Genomic DNA, 17494 nt, shown 5'->3' with positions numbered 1-17494 from the left:
CGTTGAGATATGAGCAAACTAACAGGAGCACTATGCTTGAGCATCATTATGCCATAGGCTCCTTCAGTCTGACATTGAGGCATAGATTCAGCTTAAGGTCATACTGTTTGAGTTGCAATGAAATGGCGTCGTCATGGAGGCAATGAAAGCCTGTACCTCATTCCATCAATATGTAGTGAATATATCTGGCACTGCATATTGATGGATTGATAAGAATAACATTTCTATTTTGGAGACCTTTTTTTAAGTGTATGATATCTTTGGAATGTCTTGTAGGTGTGACTCTATGAATGAGTGAAATGGAAGTGGAATAAATGCTCCTACATTACAGAAATAATGCAAAAGAATGCCTAAATAGTGTAAGTAAAATGCTTACAGATGTAGACATAGGACATTTACTTAATAAGCTATTTTCTACATTGAAATGTTTGTATTGTCTTTAATACTTCTGCATTTATTAATAAGCCATAAGCAAATCTGCAATCTTTCAAAAAGTGACGTGAAATAAATGCGAATCAGACACATTGACTGGTTTTAAAATGAAAAAACTGAACTGTCGTGTGATGCCAGATACTGGTGACAGTATCGGTCATGTTGCTAGTGGTTGTAATTCAGTTGAAGAAGTAGTTATCGTGATAGAAACAAACCTTGAGGTGAAAAAAACAAAAACAACTGCGGTGGACATCAACAAGAGTGATTTGCAAAGTGTTTTTTGTTCATTCTCTTCTTTGAAATGGTCAAAAACCACCTCAATCAAATGTATAAATGTATAAACCTGATACAATCAGTTGCTATCTGCACATTAGCATTAGATATTCACCTCAGCACCATTTAGCCTTTTTACAACGACTGTGCCGTCAAACATTGAGGTTATACCAGCAGCTGAGACCTGGTGGGAACCCAGAGGAGTCTGACAGGTCAACTTTCTTTTTTTATGCAGTCAAGACAATATGAAGTTTGAAGTTTTTAGGGGCATAATAACTGCTGAAGTGTGACTTTAATGCAAGGCACCAGTTGATTATTTCTGTGAGGTATAATTCAGATTTCGAATCCCCAGTATACCGAGGAGTTTATGCAAATTTTTCTGCCTCGTAAATTACTCGAGCAATACTTTTAGTGTAAATAATTACACTACACGTGTCAGTCTTTTTTTTTATGCTGTAGTAAAAGCTGTTAGTGAGTAATAGAGTGTAGGCTGTGTTCACAGATGCACAATAGGCTTACAGTGATGAAAACAAAGCGTGGACTCACAATTCAAGTGTGACTCATAAGCTTAAGACTTAAACAGGTTTATAGCACTGTGGATATTCTGATGAGTCACTGAGGTTTTACCAATGCGGGTGATGAGAACAAGACTTTACATCACTGACAAAGCTGCTTGTGTATGTTTTTGGTTTTTTTTTAAGCTCTCAGCAGAATGGCAAACTGTAGACAGACAGAGTCATACAAGCAGATATAGACATATAAAAGTTTATTGTTGAATAAAAGTGGCGTAATAAAATACGAAGACTGCAACGTGTTCATCTCCCGGACACCTAAGTAACGTGTTATTGGACGTCAAGCTTTTTTTTTTCTTTCCAAAATCTAATTTTCAAAGGAAGTGACTGCAGAACGGGCCTTTTCATTTGGGCTTGGTTTAAAAAGAAAAAAGAGAAACTCGGTCTTTCCTTGCTACAAAATTCTATTTCAGTTAAAACTGTTTTGTCTCTCTTTCAAATCACTCCTGATCAGTGCCATGGTCCTCAAGATCAGGCATATCTTCATATCCCTCCGCGTCTTCTTGCCTCCTCTGCTCTTCCAACTTCTTCCTCTCCTCCTCCGCCCTCCTCCTCTCCTCCATCGCCCTCTTCATGTCCTCCTCCACCTCCTTCATCTTAAATTCCTTTTCCTTCCCCTCATCTTTCCCACCCTCCTGACTGTCCTTTCCATTCTTCTTCTTGTTCTCTGCTGTGTCGTAGGCCCACTCCTCATCTGAGTCACTGATGTCATCATCGTCGATTTCCCAGTCAGGCTGGTACGACTCCGGGATTTCGAAGGAGGCCTCCTCTATGGGCTCTGGCTCAGGTTTGTAGTTGGGGTCTTCCAGTTTACCCCAGGCTACCTGGTCGGCCTTTGCGAGGATGATCTCCACTTTGGACGGCACCATGTTGACTGAGCTCAGTTTGACATTTATCACCTGAAGGCAAGAGAATGGAAAATCGTATTCAGATTTCACAGAATCTCCCGGTGGGGGCAGATAACGAAACTTATCAGGAAGGTTTGTATTGTTAACCAATGTACACCTACATGTTTTTTCCTCCAAAAAACCTTGGCTCGGTATGCTAGTACTGATAAAAGTACTTTTTTTTTTATCAAGTGGCAGATGGGACTCTGGATGCCAACCTCGTCATTTCTACTGTCATCTGCTTCGTACACCCACCATCTGCCCCAACCATCTCTTTCCCACTGAGCACAGTTAATTTAGGAGTGTGTCAATGTTCCCCTGCTCACTATTCTGTTGACATATATAAACCCTTCTACATCGCACTCAACCATGTTAAGTGAATATAGCTGGAGAAAATGTTTTCCAGGTTATCTTTTTACATGATTTGTAGCAATGGTTAACAGGAAAGACTCAATTTCAACATTTAAGCTGCATCTGAACAAAATTGGAAGGTAATAAATTTGTATAGGAAGTTATTATACTCACCCCCCAGAGGTGGAAGTCTCTCTTGAAAATCTTGTTGTTTTCAAACTGGATTTGACATGAAAGCTATGGAGGAGAAAGACAAAAGAAGACTGGAGGTGAAAAAAAAAGGTCTTTAACGTTTCTAAGGCAAACCTCTGCTTCAAAGAGCTCTCGATCATATAGTCTGATTGAATAAAATCCCTTCAAATAAAGGTTAAAGAAAAGAAAGATTAAAGAAGATGCCTCTTTTTGGAGATTGCATCAGATAAGATTGAAATATATAGGTGATGTAATATTGAGTCTGCTGCTACTTTCTGCTAATCTTTCTGGGCCGAGCCTAAAACACTTACAAAACTTTTGTTGCTGCTTGTCATTTGAAATAATAAACTGATGCAGAAATATTCCAGCTGTTTATATATGTTCAACCATAAATGAGCATTAAGAAACAACTTTTGCTACTACTTCCCTTTGTGACGCTAATTATTGATGTAACTTAGCATTGCAAAAAAGTAGAAAGGTTAGAAATGTAACAAGTGACTTTAACCCCATGTGAATGCTGTAAACTAAAATCTCTATTACCTTAAGCTAAGTTTTTTGTCTTATTGCAAAATCTCTGACATGCTTTGTAGTGTTCTGTCACCCACTAGCTAATGCTGCTAATTCTAAGCTAGCTTTAGCTTCCTTAAGCTAACTTTATTTAACAGTGATCTGTCTCAAATTCAAATTAAAACTCAAATACATCATTAATTTTATGACAAAGCACCATCTTTAAAGGGTAATGATATCTGGTTATTGGCTTTGCATCATGGCTACAGTAAGTTATGCTTTCTAGAGTTGTAAGGAACCGCAATTAAAACAACTTGCGACCCCTTGTGTGGTTGTTACAGACCACACGTTTGTCACATTTACAGACAACTATTGAACTATTGACAGCTGAACACATTACTGGATGTATATGTGTTTAATACATCATGTTACGCACCACTGTACGGTTGGCTTGTATGCTGCACAATTCGGGGTTTGCATTTTTGGCGTAAATTGTAACAACAACATTGTTTCCAGTTTGGTGCCAGTCATGTCGACATGCCACCTTCTTCTTATCCTGTAAAAACACACACACACACACACACAAAGTCAGTCCCAACGAAACATATCTGAGGGGTCTAAGATACAGTATTTAGAGGACACTTTGTTTTCTGATGAAGAAGCAATAAAACTTCCTCTTCCGCATTACATGTCATTGCAGAGGTGATTCCTTCAGACAGGTGATCTGCAGCACAGTCTATTCGAAAAGCTTGCTTTGAAACTAGACTTTGAAAGCACCTACCTGCTTTGGAACCCAGCGGTGTTTTCCTGTTGTGCAGCCCTTCTGGTCCAGGAAAGCGTTGAAGTCTGTTGTCTTTATGCAGCAGCAGCTCCAGTATTTATACCTAAACAAAGAAACAGTCTCTGTTGGCAACAGCTGTGCAATCTTGATACCAAAGTTGTGGTTTTAACTCAGGGTGTGTCGAAATGAAGGGGTGAGGGAGCCGTGTGACACTCTTAACTTTACTTTACACGTGAAATTTGGTTCTCACGTTGCAGGCTTGTTCTAATTACTTTCTTTGAAAACCCTCTGATCTTACTTATCTAGCATTACTCTCATGGCCTTCACTTTTGTTTGTCTGCATTCTTCCTGTAAAGAATCCGTCTAATTATTGTTTGAACCCAAAACAGTGCAAACAGAGATTTAAAATACAGTGTTGTACTATTGGACCAGGCCTTTATGATATGTTTGGTAAGCAGAAGGAAACGCGCAGCAGTGAGCTCTTTCTTATTACCCCTCATGGAAGACGGGGGCTCCTGGGTGGTGGATGCAGACCTCAGAGTCGGTCTCTGGACCTTGATAGACCTAAACACACAGATAAGACGTTAATGATCACGGTGTAAAGATTATCCGATCGATAAAGATTACGCCCCCGGTCACATGATAAGGTCACCAGTCAAAAGTGTGTTTATTCGGATCCAGCGTGTTTTGAGCCTGAGGTCTGAAGCCAAAAGCCTCTATTGCATCAGGACGATGCATGTGTGGATCCAGTTGTGCTTCGGGACCTTTGAGAACCTGTTCGTATTTTGGCCCGTTTTTATAGTCAATAATGTCGAACTTTGGGACCAGCAGTTTTGTGGTGTCCTTCTATCAGTGGCACAATATTGGCTTACAGGATGTAGGGTTATTTTTTCTATTTTCTTATCTTAATATGAAAAATGTGACAGCAACGCAGATCACTTTGAATGTTTCTGCACAGAGCTGCAGGATTTTTCAGTTTTTCTGTGTACACAAGCCGTATCGAAAGGGTTAACAGCTTAGAAGTTGTTGAAGTCGTTGTGTGTAAACTATTAGAGATTCAACTCACAAAACTAATCACAAGGCACTCAAAAAAGAAGATTGATGTGTTTCAAGTCTTTTAAAAAGATAGATCTTTTTTATTTGGACTTCCTTCTATAGAAAATGTAAACATCTGACAACAAAATTGACGTGATATTTAGTTTTTAAAGCAATGGATCAAAATCCAACATGCAAAAGTCTTAAATAAGTAAATATCAAGGCAGCAACTGCCTACTGTCAATATAACAGTTCAGTTTGATCAATATGCCAACAGCACTTTAATATTGTGGACCTACTTTTCAACCTGTGTTATATACACTGATCACATGTTTCATGTGCGTGTAGCGTAATTATGTGTTAAATAACGAATGTGTAAAAGAGTAGAGGAAGAAAAAAGACTAGGAAAAAAGCTTGAAGTGTCGTTACCGGCCTCCTCCACTAGATGGAGCTCCTATTAAAGTTTACAAGGAGTGAGTCAGAGGAAAGAAGACCTGCCTTCAAACTGAAGCACAGCAGCGTGCATGCGTGTGTGTATGTGTATGTGTGTGTGTGTGTGTGTGTGTGTGTGAACTTGATTTTATATATGTTGGGTCCAACGTGTTTAGTGGGCATTTTTGAGGGTCAAAAATAAAAAAACTTGATTTTAGGGTTAGGTTTAGGACAAGGGCTATGTTAGGCATCCAGCTGTGGTGGTTAGGTTTAGGATAAGGGTCTGGGCAATGGATTATGCAAAAAGGTTTCCGGGCCTCACTAACTACCCCACCGTCAAACAGCTGTTTGAGGATCTTGAAATGTTAACATATAGGATTTCCACTGTCTTGTCTGGCTTATTTTAGTGCAGTAAGTGAAATTTACTTCATGAGATCTAAGTTAGTCAGGCTGTCATCATAGCACATGATATTTTTTTTAAAAAGGATCAAACTGACATTTTTCAAGTCAAGACTATCTGAAAGAAGCCTTTAGATAGAAATCAAAGACAAGCTTTAACAGGCGAGTGTTGCTTTGATAAGTTCAAAGCACAGGTCTTTTCAGGCTTAATGTAACATTATTACTCTGTGGTTCTTGCTGTGTCCTCGGATGACGTATTTGTCTGCTTTTGCCGATATCATCTGGGCACAGATGCCACAGAAGTTACCCTAAACACACCCGCACACACACACACACTATCAAACGCATGACAAAGACAAGACTCACTGTTTTGCAGCCTGCGTTTTTGCAGCGGGTCCCTTGCATTGTCACCTGACTCTCTGTTGGAGAAGACAGAGGAGAAGCGAGATGAGGCCAAAGAAACACCTCAAATCATCAAATCAGTTTAGAATGTTCCTGAAGATGTGTGCTCTTATAAAATAGTGAGAAAAATCCACAACAGAGGCAAGGTTATCAAAACAAGTTTTCAGTTTAAATAAACTTCCTGAACCTTTTTCAGCCACTCAGAGCTTTAACATTCAGCCGGTGTGACACGTTCATGCAGTGACTGTAAATATGCGTTTTTCATCATAGACACACGTGGGGGCAAGATAAAGACACTTGGACTTGCAGACGGAAGACGAAAGGCACTCACTTTAAGAGAACTGTCACGCTAACTTACTCCTCCCTGCACAGTCTCTTGTTTTAGAGAGGGCAGAGCAAGTTCATGCTTTGGCACATTTTATGCACCAAGAGCATTCTTAATCACAACGGCTGCCAGTCAAAGTGCAGCTGACAAAAATACAAAGAGACCAGGAATACTTAGAAAATGGTAAGACAGCTTTTGGTCTCGGTTTTGTGCAACTTGAAGAGGATTTTTTGTTGATTATCTGCAACACTCGCCCCCCCCCCCCCATGGCACTTGTACATTAGCAAACACAATGCATAGCTGATGGAATATGGAGTCCTCCTACACTTTTAAAGACAGATGTTCTGGGATTCAGCCTTAATAAGAAATGACTGTAACACCGAGACTTTTGGCAGTGGAGGCACCAGAGGTGTGTTAAGAAGCGAGATTTAAAAAAAAGCCTGAGAACTGACCTTTCTTTTCGCTCTCCACTCTCATGCTGATGTCCAGCTTCTCCAGCACCTGAGCCAGCGACGCCGACACTTTGTGCGGCAGCTCGGTCACGGGCTCGTCTGAGCTGCGCACACAAACAAACACGCGCACGTTTGTCTTACACGGTTTAAATCAAAGCTCGGATCACACAGAGGGCTCAGCACAGGCCTGCTGACTGACACAGGCTGTTACCCACTGCATTATTCATTCAAGCGATGCAGCAGCCGGCTTCACCCTGACCTCTCTGGATGAAAGCTGAACAGTAGCGGCGGGTCGAATGAGACTAACAGGAATGTATATGCAAACTGACAAATTCCACTTAGTCCATGAAGATTAGAAAAGGAGGGATGGTGATATGAACGAAGGCCGAGTGTGAATCACACACACCTGGGTCTCTCTTTCTGCAGCTTCTCAGCAGATTTGGGGCCCTGGTAGATGATCTCGTGGTCGTTGGTGTGTTTAATCTTGTCCTTATCTGACGACACCTCCGGTCTCAGAGGCTCCTGGGGCTTCACGTTGCTGTGGCGCCCGCGGGTGCAGCCCTGCGTTCAGAGCATGGGAGGTCATATTAGGTCAGGATGCAATTTCTCCATGTCAGTGGGATGCGTTGGGTTGCTCGAGCATTAAAGCCGTGTTTTAAAGCAGAAAAATATGTGCGGCACAATATTTAAAGTGGGAATCTTACAGCAGCTGCACTTAAACACTCACAGCAGTTCAGAGGTACTTCCACTTTGCTTGACTATTAACATTTCATACTAGCTGACAAATTACACAGCAACTTTCACATTTTGACACTAACTGGGTTTTTTTTTTTTGGTTCATTACAGTAAAACAGTGACTCAGGTCTGAAACTAATAACAAATAAGTAGAGCTCAAAGAAGCGACACGCCAAAATCATCAAAAAGTTGTTGAAATGAGTTCCACCTCAGCTTCGGACACATTTAACAGTAAAAGCTTCGGCTACATGAAACATACTTTCACATCTTTAAGTGAACTCTTGATCATTTTACTTCATTCGGACTATAAATGCAGCAGTTCGATGGCCCAGCCTAGTTTAAATGTAGATCTGTGGTACAGTAAGTCCTGTCGCCAAAGCCACTTGGTTAGGTTTAGAAAAATAACACTAGGTTAGGATTAGGGAGAAAAAAAAAACAAGTTTATCTGTTAAATGTAACACATAAGCTGTTTGTTTCTCACAAACCATTGTGTGTCAAACTGTGTTAAATGGGCTGTTAGAGTTGTGTTTTGGTACGGTTCACACACACACACACACAAACATCTGCATGTTATTAACTCTCAGATTCCTATAAATAAACCATCCTGTCAAATATCCAAACTCTTGTGTCTCCATACTTCATGACATTACTCCTGCGTAGCTACGTATCAGTGGGATATTAAATATTGGCCTCCTACAGCACCAATTCAGAGTGCACTGTATATTAAATAGGTTTTAAGCCGCTGGTTTCCCCTTCCACTTGATTAAATTTTCATCAAAGGAGCTGAATATTTTCACATCATCCCCACTCTCTCTGATTTGTTACTGAAGCTCTGTGTTTTCTCCTCACACTTCCAACACTTAGAGGATCCTGAATTATCTGCAGTGTTTGACCCTGAGCTGTTACCTTGATGGAGAGAAACTCTGAGAAGTCCGTTGTCCTCTTCTTACAGCAGGACCAGCCCTGCAAAACAAACATTAATTGTCGTGTTGTGGATCAGACACAGTGAGGGTTTTTTTTTCCCTAACTGATTAGCTTACTTTCAGGGCATCGTGGAAGATAGGGACTCCTGGGTGGAAGAGGCAGGAATCTGTGAGGGGGGAAAAAAAAAGAAAGTGAGTCTACATATAGGCACACACACCCAGAGTCAGCAGCTGTTCACACTGTCACTGGAGTTCAGAGATGGTGCATGTCCCATATAAGGAGGCTGCTTCCAGGAGGATTGAGCCGTTGAACCTGGCTGACCACGCTCCGTCTCCCTCTCACATGCAGCCTGTATAATCATATGGACACACAAACTAGCACTTTATTTATACAACTTCTAATCATAAACCTCGTCCCTGGCGACGCAAAGTTCTCAAATTCATGCCTAATCACTTCCAATGTACATATTTCTATCTTTTTATAATGAATTAGCATATTTTATTCCGACAATTTACATTTGATTTGCACATCAAGGCCGAAACGCTCCACAAATGTGGTCACAAGCGCTCACTTTCAAAAAAAAAGAAAAGAGGGCAGCTGCTTCACTCGTGGTAGAGATGAAAATAAATAAAAAATGTTTACACTTAATTGTTGATGTCATTTTATCAAAAGAAGAAGAAAAAAAGAGGGGGGGGGGTACATTTATTTGCTGTTAAAAGCAAGTTAATTATGTGCTATATGTGGTTAAGACAAAGAGGCATGCCAGGAAGGCGGTTTGTTCAAGGCCTTAAAAAGTTGATAACAGAAAATTAATAAACCCAATTAAGGGATTCAAAGTGTCTTGAGGAGAATTTCAAAGGAAAAGAACAAAAACAGGAGGAAGGAGCCTACCATCGTTGTTCTTGTCAGGGTCAAACTTCTGTCCGCAGCCTTTGTTGTAGCACAGCTGAGCCATGTTGGCCTGTTGGTTTTTTAAGACTTCCTCCTCCTTCTCTTCCTGTGTTTGCTTGTTCCTATTCGGACACCTTCTTCCAAACTGGCCGTGCTTCCTGGTCTTAATGCTGCTGTCAGAGCTCCAGAAGTTTCTCTGGTCAGACAGAAAGGAGAGATCCAGAAGGACCGATTGCCTTCTGGAGAGAGGACGGATGGTTTCTCCAGTCTGGTTCAGGCCTGGCTGAATGGAAGATAAAAATAGCTGCTCGCCTCCCTTCTCTCCTCCTCCCCCCTCTCAATTTACAGCTGTCAAAACTTATCTGAAGGTGGGGGTTGACATTCCTCCTGGTGAGCATCAGCTGTCACAAACAGACGTGCTGTGGCGCGGTCGGCGGCCGTCAAAATAAAGCAGACACCTTCTGGATTTGAGTCACTTTTTCCTGCTGGATTTGCAGCAGACTGGTGACACCGGGGGTCGGTGTTCCCAGGAGCGGCGCACTTTGTTGTTTCACCTGCTCAAGATGCTCACAGACGTTCCAATGTCGTGTTGGATGCCCCCACACGAAGCCTGCTGATACTCGTAGCATTTATATGAGCTCTAACCCTATCGGAATGTAGAAGTCTGAATTTATTCATAACATTGTGTCATTTGTGCACAACGTGTGAATCAGGAAGGTTTTAGGTTTGAGGAAGGTTTAGTTTTTACTGCAGATGCCCAATGATATCATGTCATCAGTATTGGGCAATACTGTGGATACCAGTTTAGTTTTTGTTGTGTTTGGTTAAATGGTGGCTAAAAAGGTATATATATATATATATATATATATATATATATATATATATATATATATATATAATAGCTATGCCAAGGAACAAAACCAACAAACTGAGAATGATTTTTAAAAAGAGAAAAAAAAACAACAACCACAGGCTATACCAATAGAAACCTACCTCCATTTTTTGGGGCTAACTGTGTTAACAGCATGGTAATTGGTGAGCTAATTACAGCTAATCACTTCATGGCAAGGACATGAATAAAATGCTGTGTTCCATTTGCCTTGGACGTCTAAGCTTGGAAGACTTTGTACCTGAGTTGACTTTGTTCCAGTCAGAAAACCAGAAAGATTTCCTCATTGTTGTGCTAACGGACCAAGCTAGCTGGTACCAGCTATACAAGTTGACAAAGATTCTCTGTATTTTGGCCATATAAACACAGTAGCAACTTGGAGATTACAAAGTAGTATGTGTGAAATGGATTTAACATAAAAAAAGACACTTTTTACTGCAATTATCATGATTTTTATTGTGCAGGGCAACAATGTCGGAGTTTAAGGTTGCGGCTAATGGGGTTTCCTAGACTTTCTCTGTCGGAAATCTGTTTTCCAGTTGATTTATTCCAAATGGAAACTCTTACATCTCTACTTCTGAGTTCAAGTGGAATGCTCCACAATTACTCATTACTTACTGTCAAGTCGAACGAGGTAAAGGAGAATTGACAGATGAACATTGCTAACAGATATAAGCTTGTAAACCAAAAGTGTAACATGCTTGTGTCCTGACATTATCTTTTCTGACCAACTGATGTCTTTTAAGAGAGCTTGAGATCAAATGTTGTAGAGAGATATTTATGTATATGCTGATATATTTCAGTTTTCTACTACATAGGCCTATTTCCCCCTGAACACGCAGAGACAAACTGCCAGGCACTGCAGGGTAAGATGCTTCATTATTCATGCAGGCAAAACAAGCTGCTGTTTGTCAGACATAGGACATTTTGAGTGATGTAATTCTACCTGAAAACTACTTTGTCATAAACAAAAACCCTGAAATGCAACCAAACGCATCAGCTCCACGCTGCTCAGAGACAACCCCTTGGTGTTGATCGAGCAACAAATGTGCACCAAGAGTTTCATTAGTCAGAGCTCGACAGCAGCCAGGAGGTGGGAGCCTCATTTTAATTCCCTCACCGTGGGAGTGTTGTTGGAATAACGGAGAAAAAGATCCATCTGAGGTCAACATGATGCAACAAGAGCAGATTATATACACAAGTATGCAATGGAGGTGGATATTTCCCACAGTTTTGAGATCTTTGGGACTTTTTCCAAGTACACACTTGATGTATATTAGATAAAACGGTTGTAAAAGCAGTGGATCAAATGTGAAGTTCGTGCTCTTATATAGATGCTTTTAAATGACATTTCAATCGTATTTTTTTAACCTAATCTTATTCACAGTATAAATCACCTCAGAAGAAAGTATGATGGATGGATGCTACAGTTTGAAGACAGAACTCGGACCTATCTGACCGTAATCAGTTCAATTCCTGCAGCTTGAACCCGAAACCAAAAGCATGCTCCATGTGTCACTGGTTCCATTCTAGAAATGCGCATCATGAGCAGCAAGTGTCTCCTTTGCTGTTGCAGGTGGCATTAGTGTGGTTCACAAGTGTAAAGATGTTCAACTGTTTGCTTCTCAGTCCAGCAGATCCACCACAAAAATGTCCAAACTCTTTGAACCAAACTGTTGATCAAATATTTAGCTCCTGAAAATTATTGTTGTGGGTGTATTCCAAGAGTCAAAAGTGTGTAAAAAAAAGAAAAAAAAAGAAAAAAAAAAGAAAAAAAAAGAAAATACTGTTAATGCTGCTTTGTTTACAGTGGTTTCGTCGTAAATCTTAAACGCTCACGAAGGGTCGTAATCGAGGCCCTTTGTGTGACTGTGAGTGGGCTGGAGGAGGTCTGAGGTTACCTTTGCAAACAGGTTTTGTTTTGCTTGCTCCTCCCGTGTAATTTTGCAAAGCCTCAGTGCAAACACAGCTCTTATTATTTGGACCATTGCAAATCCAAGTCGAATGGGATTTGGTTAAGCCTGTGGCAGAACACATCGATTGACAAAAGCTATCGAACGGAGTACCAAAAACATTTTGAACATTTACATTTTCATTTCTACGTCACACTCACAGCTCAGATTAGAAACATTGAATTCTCATCAGCAGTTATGTAGCTCACTTTCACTCTGCTGGTACTTCGTTTAACGTTTTTTATCCCCATCTTATTATCCTGACCGTGTTCTTCAAAGGGAGGCGTGTAAAAATGACTTCATGGGCTTGAGAGCATAAATTTGAGGTCACTACCAACTCAAAAACTCAATATTTTGTTCCCCCCCCCCCCTAGATCTGAAAACGAGACATTCCATGAGCTGCTCAGATCTGAAGTGAGAAGATGAAACCGTTTAGCTCATTTTTTATTTTTTTTTTGCTTTGCTTTTAACATCAAATCTCAAACCTATATGAGCAGCAGTTCTTAATGTTAGCCGCTAAAGCTTTAGACAGAGGGATAGAGATAAACTTTGGTGTTCCTAACTGAGGGACCAGTCGCTGACCAGCTGTCCGTGGCCCCAACTGCAGATGACGGAAATGTTGAGTAAGTGACAATCAAAAATCAGTTTGGTGTGCGATCTGAACCCTAAGGCTATCTAATGTGTGCTCTGTCGTGTTGTTATGCGCTCCAAGAGTTATTGAGAATGACAGATCTCTAAAGAGGCAGACCCCGAGGAAGAGAGGGGTGGCATGGAGTCGAGTAGGTCAGCTAAATGCTCTGAAACGGTCTCGAGTATGAGAGGAGACATTTCATGACTTCAGGAAATTGCGTCAGCTTGTGGGAAAAGGAATAAAGGTCATATAGTGTGGTTCCTTTTTTCCTCCCGTAGTCAGATTTCATTCATTTTCACAGTATTGCCAGTCCTTTTCAGTTCGGTGTATACAGGTCAGAGCACGATATTAGCTGTAAGCTCGAGGTTATTGAGTACTGCAGATCTCAAAAGAGGCAGACCCTTCGGAAGAAAGGGGGAGAGAGGAGTGAGGGGGTCACCGTTCACCCAAAAACTAGATGAGTAAACTAATGGTTAAAATACTCAAAGAAATCAAAGAAATAAGCTGATGGACACTGTCTGGTACTTTGTCTAAAGCAGGGATGTCCAAAGTCTGTCCTCGAGGGCCGGTGTCCTGCAGGTTTTAGATGTTTCCCTGCTTCAGCACACCAGAGTCAGATGAAATGGATCTCTTCAAAAGATTTAGTTCTGCACAAGCCTGCTGATGATGCATTGATCTGAGTCAGGTGTGTTGAAGCAGTGAAACATCTAAAACCAGCAGGATGCTCCAATTGGACTATATTACTGAAGTGCCTTGAGATGATTTGTTGTAATTTGGCGCTATATAAATAAAACTGAATTGAATTGAGACATTTGACATTTCAAAATATCACCAACTGATATTTTACAGGATGCTTCATTGATTCCGAATGGTCACGAGTGTCAAGAAAACTAACCACAACAACCAAAAAAAAAAAAAAAAGACTGACGAATGTTTAGGAATGGAAAATGACTTTATTTCTTTCAAGAAAAAAAAAAAAAAAAGAAGACAAATCCCTAGATAAACAAATATACTGCTGTAAAATAAGAGCCTGAAGTCTTTGTCAACTGTAACATTTGTTTGCCTTTTCATGCTTGATACAATCCATATACTTCTGCTTTAAATAAATAGAAAAAAATGTACAAATAGATGGGGGGGACAGAAGAGAAAGAGGCAGATTAACAGGTGTTCTCTGCTCTGAAAACATTTGGCATCGCTGAGAATTCATGGCTGATCCTGGTGTACAGGGAGGTCTGCAGCCCCCTCCAAATCTGCACTGTGTCTGTTTAGCCCGCCCCCACTGGCTAGTAATCATACCTATATACTGCTGTAATGGTGCTAATATCTTCCATAATCAGAAAAAAAACAAAGAAAAAAAATAAACAAGAAGAGTAAATGACAATAATGCTGTTGCAGATTACGTGGGTATGTCTTTAAGCTGTGTGTGTGTGTGTGTGTGTGTGTGTGTTTCTTTATATACAGAATAGTGAGGCAGCAATCCGAGGGTTCTTACCAAAAAACACAAATGTAGAAAAAACAGAACGTGTACAAGAGATCTTCAATTCAACAAACCAACTCACGGACAAAACGAGGAAATCTACCGCAGCACCTCTCTTGGTGCCTTTCAGTCCAGTTTTGCGGGTTTTGACTCGCAGACGGACAAAAATCGGCCACTGAGGACGCGCAAGATCTTTGGGCGGAGGAGAACTTAAAAAGTTTGGCGCTTCCTCTCTTTCTTTCTTTCTTTTTTTTTTGCTACAGTGGTTCTTTATCGACCACACAAACACTTTCCTTCAGTTTCAGCCCAAACGGGTGATGAGCCCGCTGACCTGGAATGGCGAACAACCGCTTGGAGTCTGTCCCTTCCGTCTTGTTGAGGCGCCCGACTGACCGCTTAAAACAAGGACAACAAGAGGAGGGAGATCACCACTGCATCATGCTTTTTGGACGACAAGCCACAACACAACCATGCACTCTCTCTGACACCGCGAAGAGAAGGAGTCGAGCTCTCCGATGAGAATCGGGCGGCAGCAGACATTTGAACGGGACGTCGAGGTTTATTCGTCTCCTCTTCCTTCAAATTCAGGCAACAAGATGCAGAGAGGCGGTACCAGAGTACTTAGACTGATCTCAGACGGACGGGGCTAACACTGGAAACAGTGGGGAAATTCCCAGCAGTATAGAGGAGTTTAAGGGATGGAGGCGTTGAAAAGGAGTCGGCATGCTTCGCCAAACCCCCCAGAGAAACAAAACTAATAAAGCTGGAATAATTACTGACAGTTGCATCAACAAGCCAGAAAGCTTTCACATGGCGGCCTTCTCTTCCTCGCCATCTCTGTCCCTTCACCTTTGATCACGACAACCGAAGAAAGCCTGGATTTCATGCAGAGAAAAGTTCCACAAAGCAGAGCGGGAAAAACCCCGAAGGAGAGAGACGAGCATCGAAAGGGGAACAAGAACGCTACGAGTAGCTTTAGCTTGAAAGAGGCGCTGCATCCCAGCATTGCAGAATTCTTCACACCAAAGCCCACCCTACTCTGCGTCCCAACATCAGGAATCTGCTGTTAGACCTGAAGAGACCAGTTATTTCAAGTCTCAGGGCGACGATGACCTGGTTCTGAACTCGACACCACAACAGAGGCTGTAGTGCCAGTCTACAACATGAGATTAGAGACGGTCAGACAGCTGCCCCCGAGCACACAGAGCACTGATTAGATCTCATTTGGAGCCAAGGCGGAAGCACCCATTAGGAAAACGGCTTCATCAATGTCCAAGACGGGGATCAAAAGGTACCCCGGGGAGGAGAAGTGCTTTTTGAAGAGCGAGCAGCTTGTCCTTTGGGACAAAGGGAGCGTCGGGTGGGCATGTTCCTCTTTAAATTTTGGCCACTCAAAACGCCGGGATTTGAGCTTCATCTCAGTGGAAACAAAAAAGCAGATCTGAGAAAACGGACGGGCAACGGTGCGGGAAAAAATAAACAGGAAGTGCCTTCTGGGGGAGTCAGAGGATCACGTGGGTCAGCAGCATGTTACTGAGGTCTGCGTCGCCACTGGTTCATAATCACATCTCTCTAGTGTAGGCTTAAACCCTCAAAAGCACAATTACAGTCCGACGAGGCGTCGAAGTTAGGGGATTACTGGACTCACGCGCCACATTTAAAAATGTTCATACCGAGTTTTGCAGAAGCCCTGAACTCCATCCCCCAGACGGTGGTTAGATCAACCGTCATCACCGAAATGACTGAGGAAGTTTCAGGGCTATAAAAGCTTCAAAGTGTTGCCTTTGTCCTTTTCTTTTTACGGTAATTTCCCCTCAGAAAACTCGGAATGCAAACGGTTTTAATATGAGCCACTAACTCATGTAGTCATCTTGAGATTTGTGCTTTTTATCGTAACCGATTTGATTTTTCGAGCCTGCACCGTGTCTGTACGACGACACGTTGGGGGACACATCACTTTTGAGGCTGCGATTATGATCAATGAGGCAAAAGTGGAAGCGGGACCCACTTTCTGCAACAAAAAAAAAAAAGCTGAATATTTCTTCTGCGTTTTGGAACTTTTCAAAGATTCAGCGTAAAAACTGAAAAGAAAAAAAGGAAAGAAGAATAATGGAGGTGGGAAGCTTTTTAAAACTTAGTTCATTTGACCAACCAGCACTCGGCTAAAGCTCACCCCCCCCCCCCCAACCGCTCAGACTACACTTGATCCTAGATTTCTCAGTACAGACAGTTTTGTAGGCTGCCGGCGTCAGAATGTGGGGCAGAAGTGGATGAAGGGATGGATGTCATCTAAACCGGGGTGAAAGCATCTCACCAGCGCAACACTGCAGCAACATTAACAGCGAGTGGAAAGAACACACTCAGAAGCTTGAGAGAGGTAAAGCACTGAGCCAGACGGCCTCTGAAAGGTTTCATCTACAGCTAAAGGACGGAGACACGGATGGAGATGGAGCTATGAGGGAAGACGAGCTGGGGAAGGTCTTCCTCACATGAAGGGAGGCTAAGCTAGAACAAGACTGTAACGAGAAGCTTCTAAGAGCAGCATCTACCAACAGCGACAGGAGGGACCATCTAGACAGAAACTGGAAGTTATACCCATCTTTTTTTTTTTTTCTTTTAAATATCTATCTACACATATTAAGAAGAGACCCAAACAGGACAAATAAGCGCTCTAGAGATAAGCCGCCAAGACTAGAGAGACTAAAGTGAGATTTCACGGCAGAGTGGACGATGACTTGGATTCTTGACCTGGACTGGGGACGGGACTACAAAAAGCTTCAAGTTCAAGACTTTCGGTTACTCCACCAAGTGGCCAGTGGATAAGTCAGACTTCCATTCTTTAAAAAAAAAAAACCAAACCAAAAAAAAAAAAAAAAACACCCAACTGTGCGCGCAAACTTCAAATCTCTCTCTCTCAGCTTTCTGACAGACTGCAGAATATCCACTTCAGTGCAA

The 17494-nt window shown here is 41.7% G+C and overlaps 1 protein-coding gene across 1 annotated transcript; it reads right to left on the bottom strand.

Moving 5' to 3' along the window:
• Nucleotides 1-1520: 1520 nt before the first annotated feature.
• LOC140282179 (cysteine and histidine-rich domain-containing protein 1) lies at nucleotides 1521-9873 on the bottom strand. Its single transcript, XM_072376752.1, has 11 exons — nucleotides 9591-9873; nucleotides 8816-8865; nucleotides 8682-8738; nucleotides 7447-7601; nucleotides 7041-7144; nucleotides 6228-6280; nucleotides 4489-4559; nucleotides 3996-4098; nucleotides 3651-3770; nucleotides 2690-2752; nucleotides 1521-2176 (listed from the first exon to the last, which is right to left on the bottom strand). The coding sequence occupies exons 1-11, from the start codon at nucleotides 9652-9654 to the stop codon at nucleotides 1718-1720; spliced, it is 1299 nt and encodes a 432-aa protein (XP_072232853.1). The 5' UTR covers nucleotides 9655-9873; the 3' UTR covers nucleotides 1521-1717.
• Between the last annotated feature and the right edge of the window lie 7621 nt (nucleotides 9874-17494).

This window comes from Leuresthes tenuis, unplaced genomic scaffold (genome assembly GCF_036924035.1).
Source record: "Leuresthes tenuis unplaced genomic scaffold, fLeuTen1.0.hap1 SCAF_22, whole genome shotgun sequence".
Classification (NCBI taxonomy): Eukaryota; Metazoa; Chordata; class Actinopteri; order Atheriniformes; family Atherinopsidae; genus Leuresthes; species Leuresthes tenuis.
The sequence above is the reverse complement of the archived record's forward strand: the minus strand, read 5'-3'. Positions and strand labels throughout refer to the sequence as shown.

Excerpts from the sequence above, each read along its gene's own strand:
- LOC140282179 (XM_072376752.1), bottom strand. The coding sequence starts at position 9,654 with ATGGCTCAGCTGTGCTACAACAAAGGCTGCGGACAGAAGTTTGACCCT. Across the intron at positions 4,099-4,488 it reads GCCCCCGTCTTCCATGAGGG|GTATAAATACTGGAGCTGCT; the intron begins GTAATAAGAAAG and ends TTCTTTGTTTAG. Across the intron at positions 3,771-3,995 it reads ACCGCTGGGTTCCAAAGCAG|GATAAGAAGAAGGTGGCATG; the intron begins GTAGGTGCTTTC and ends GTGTTTTTACAG.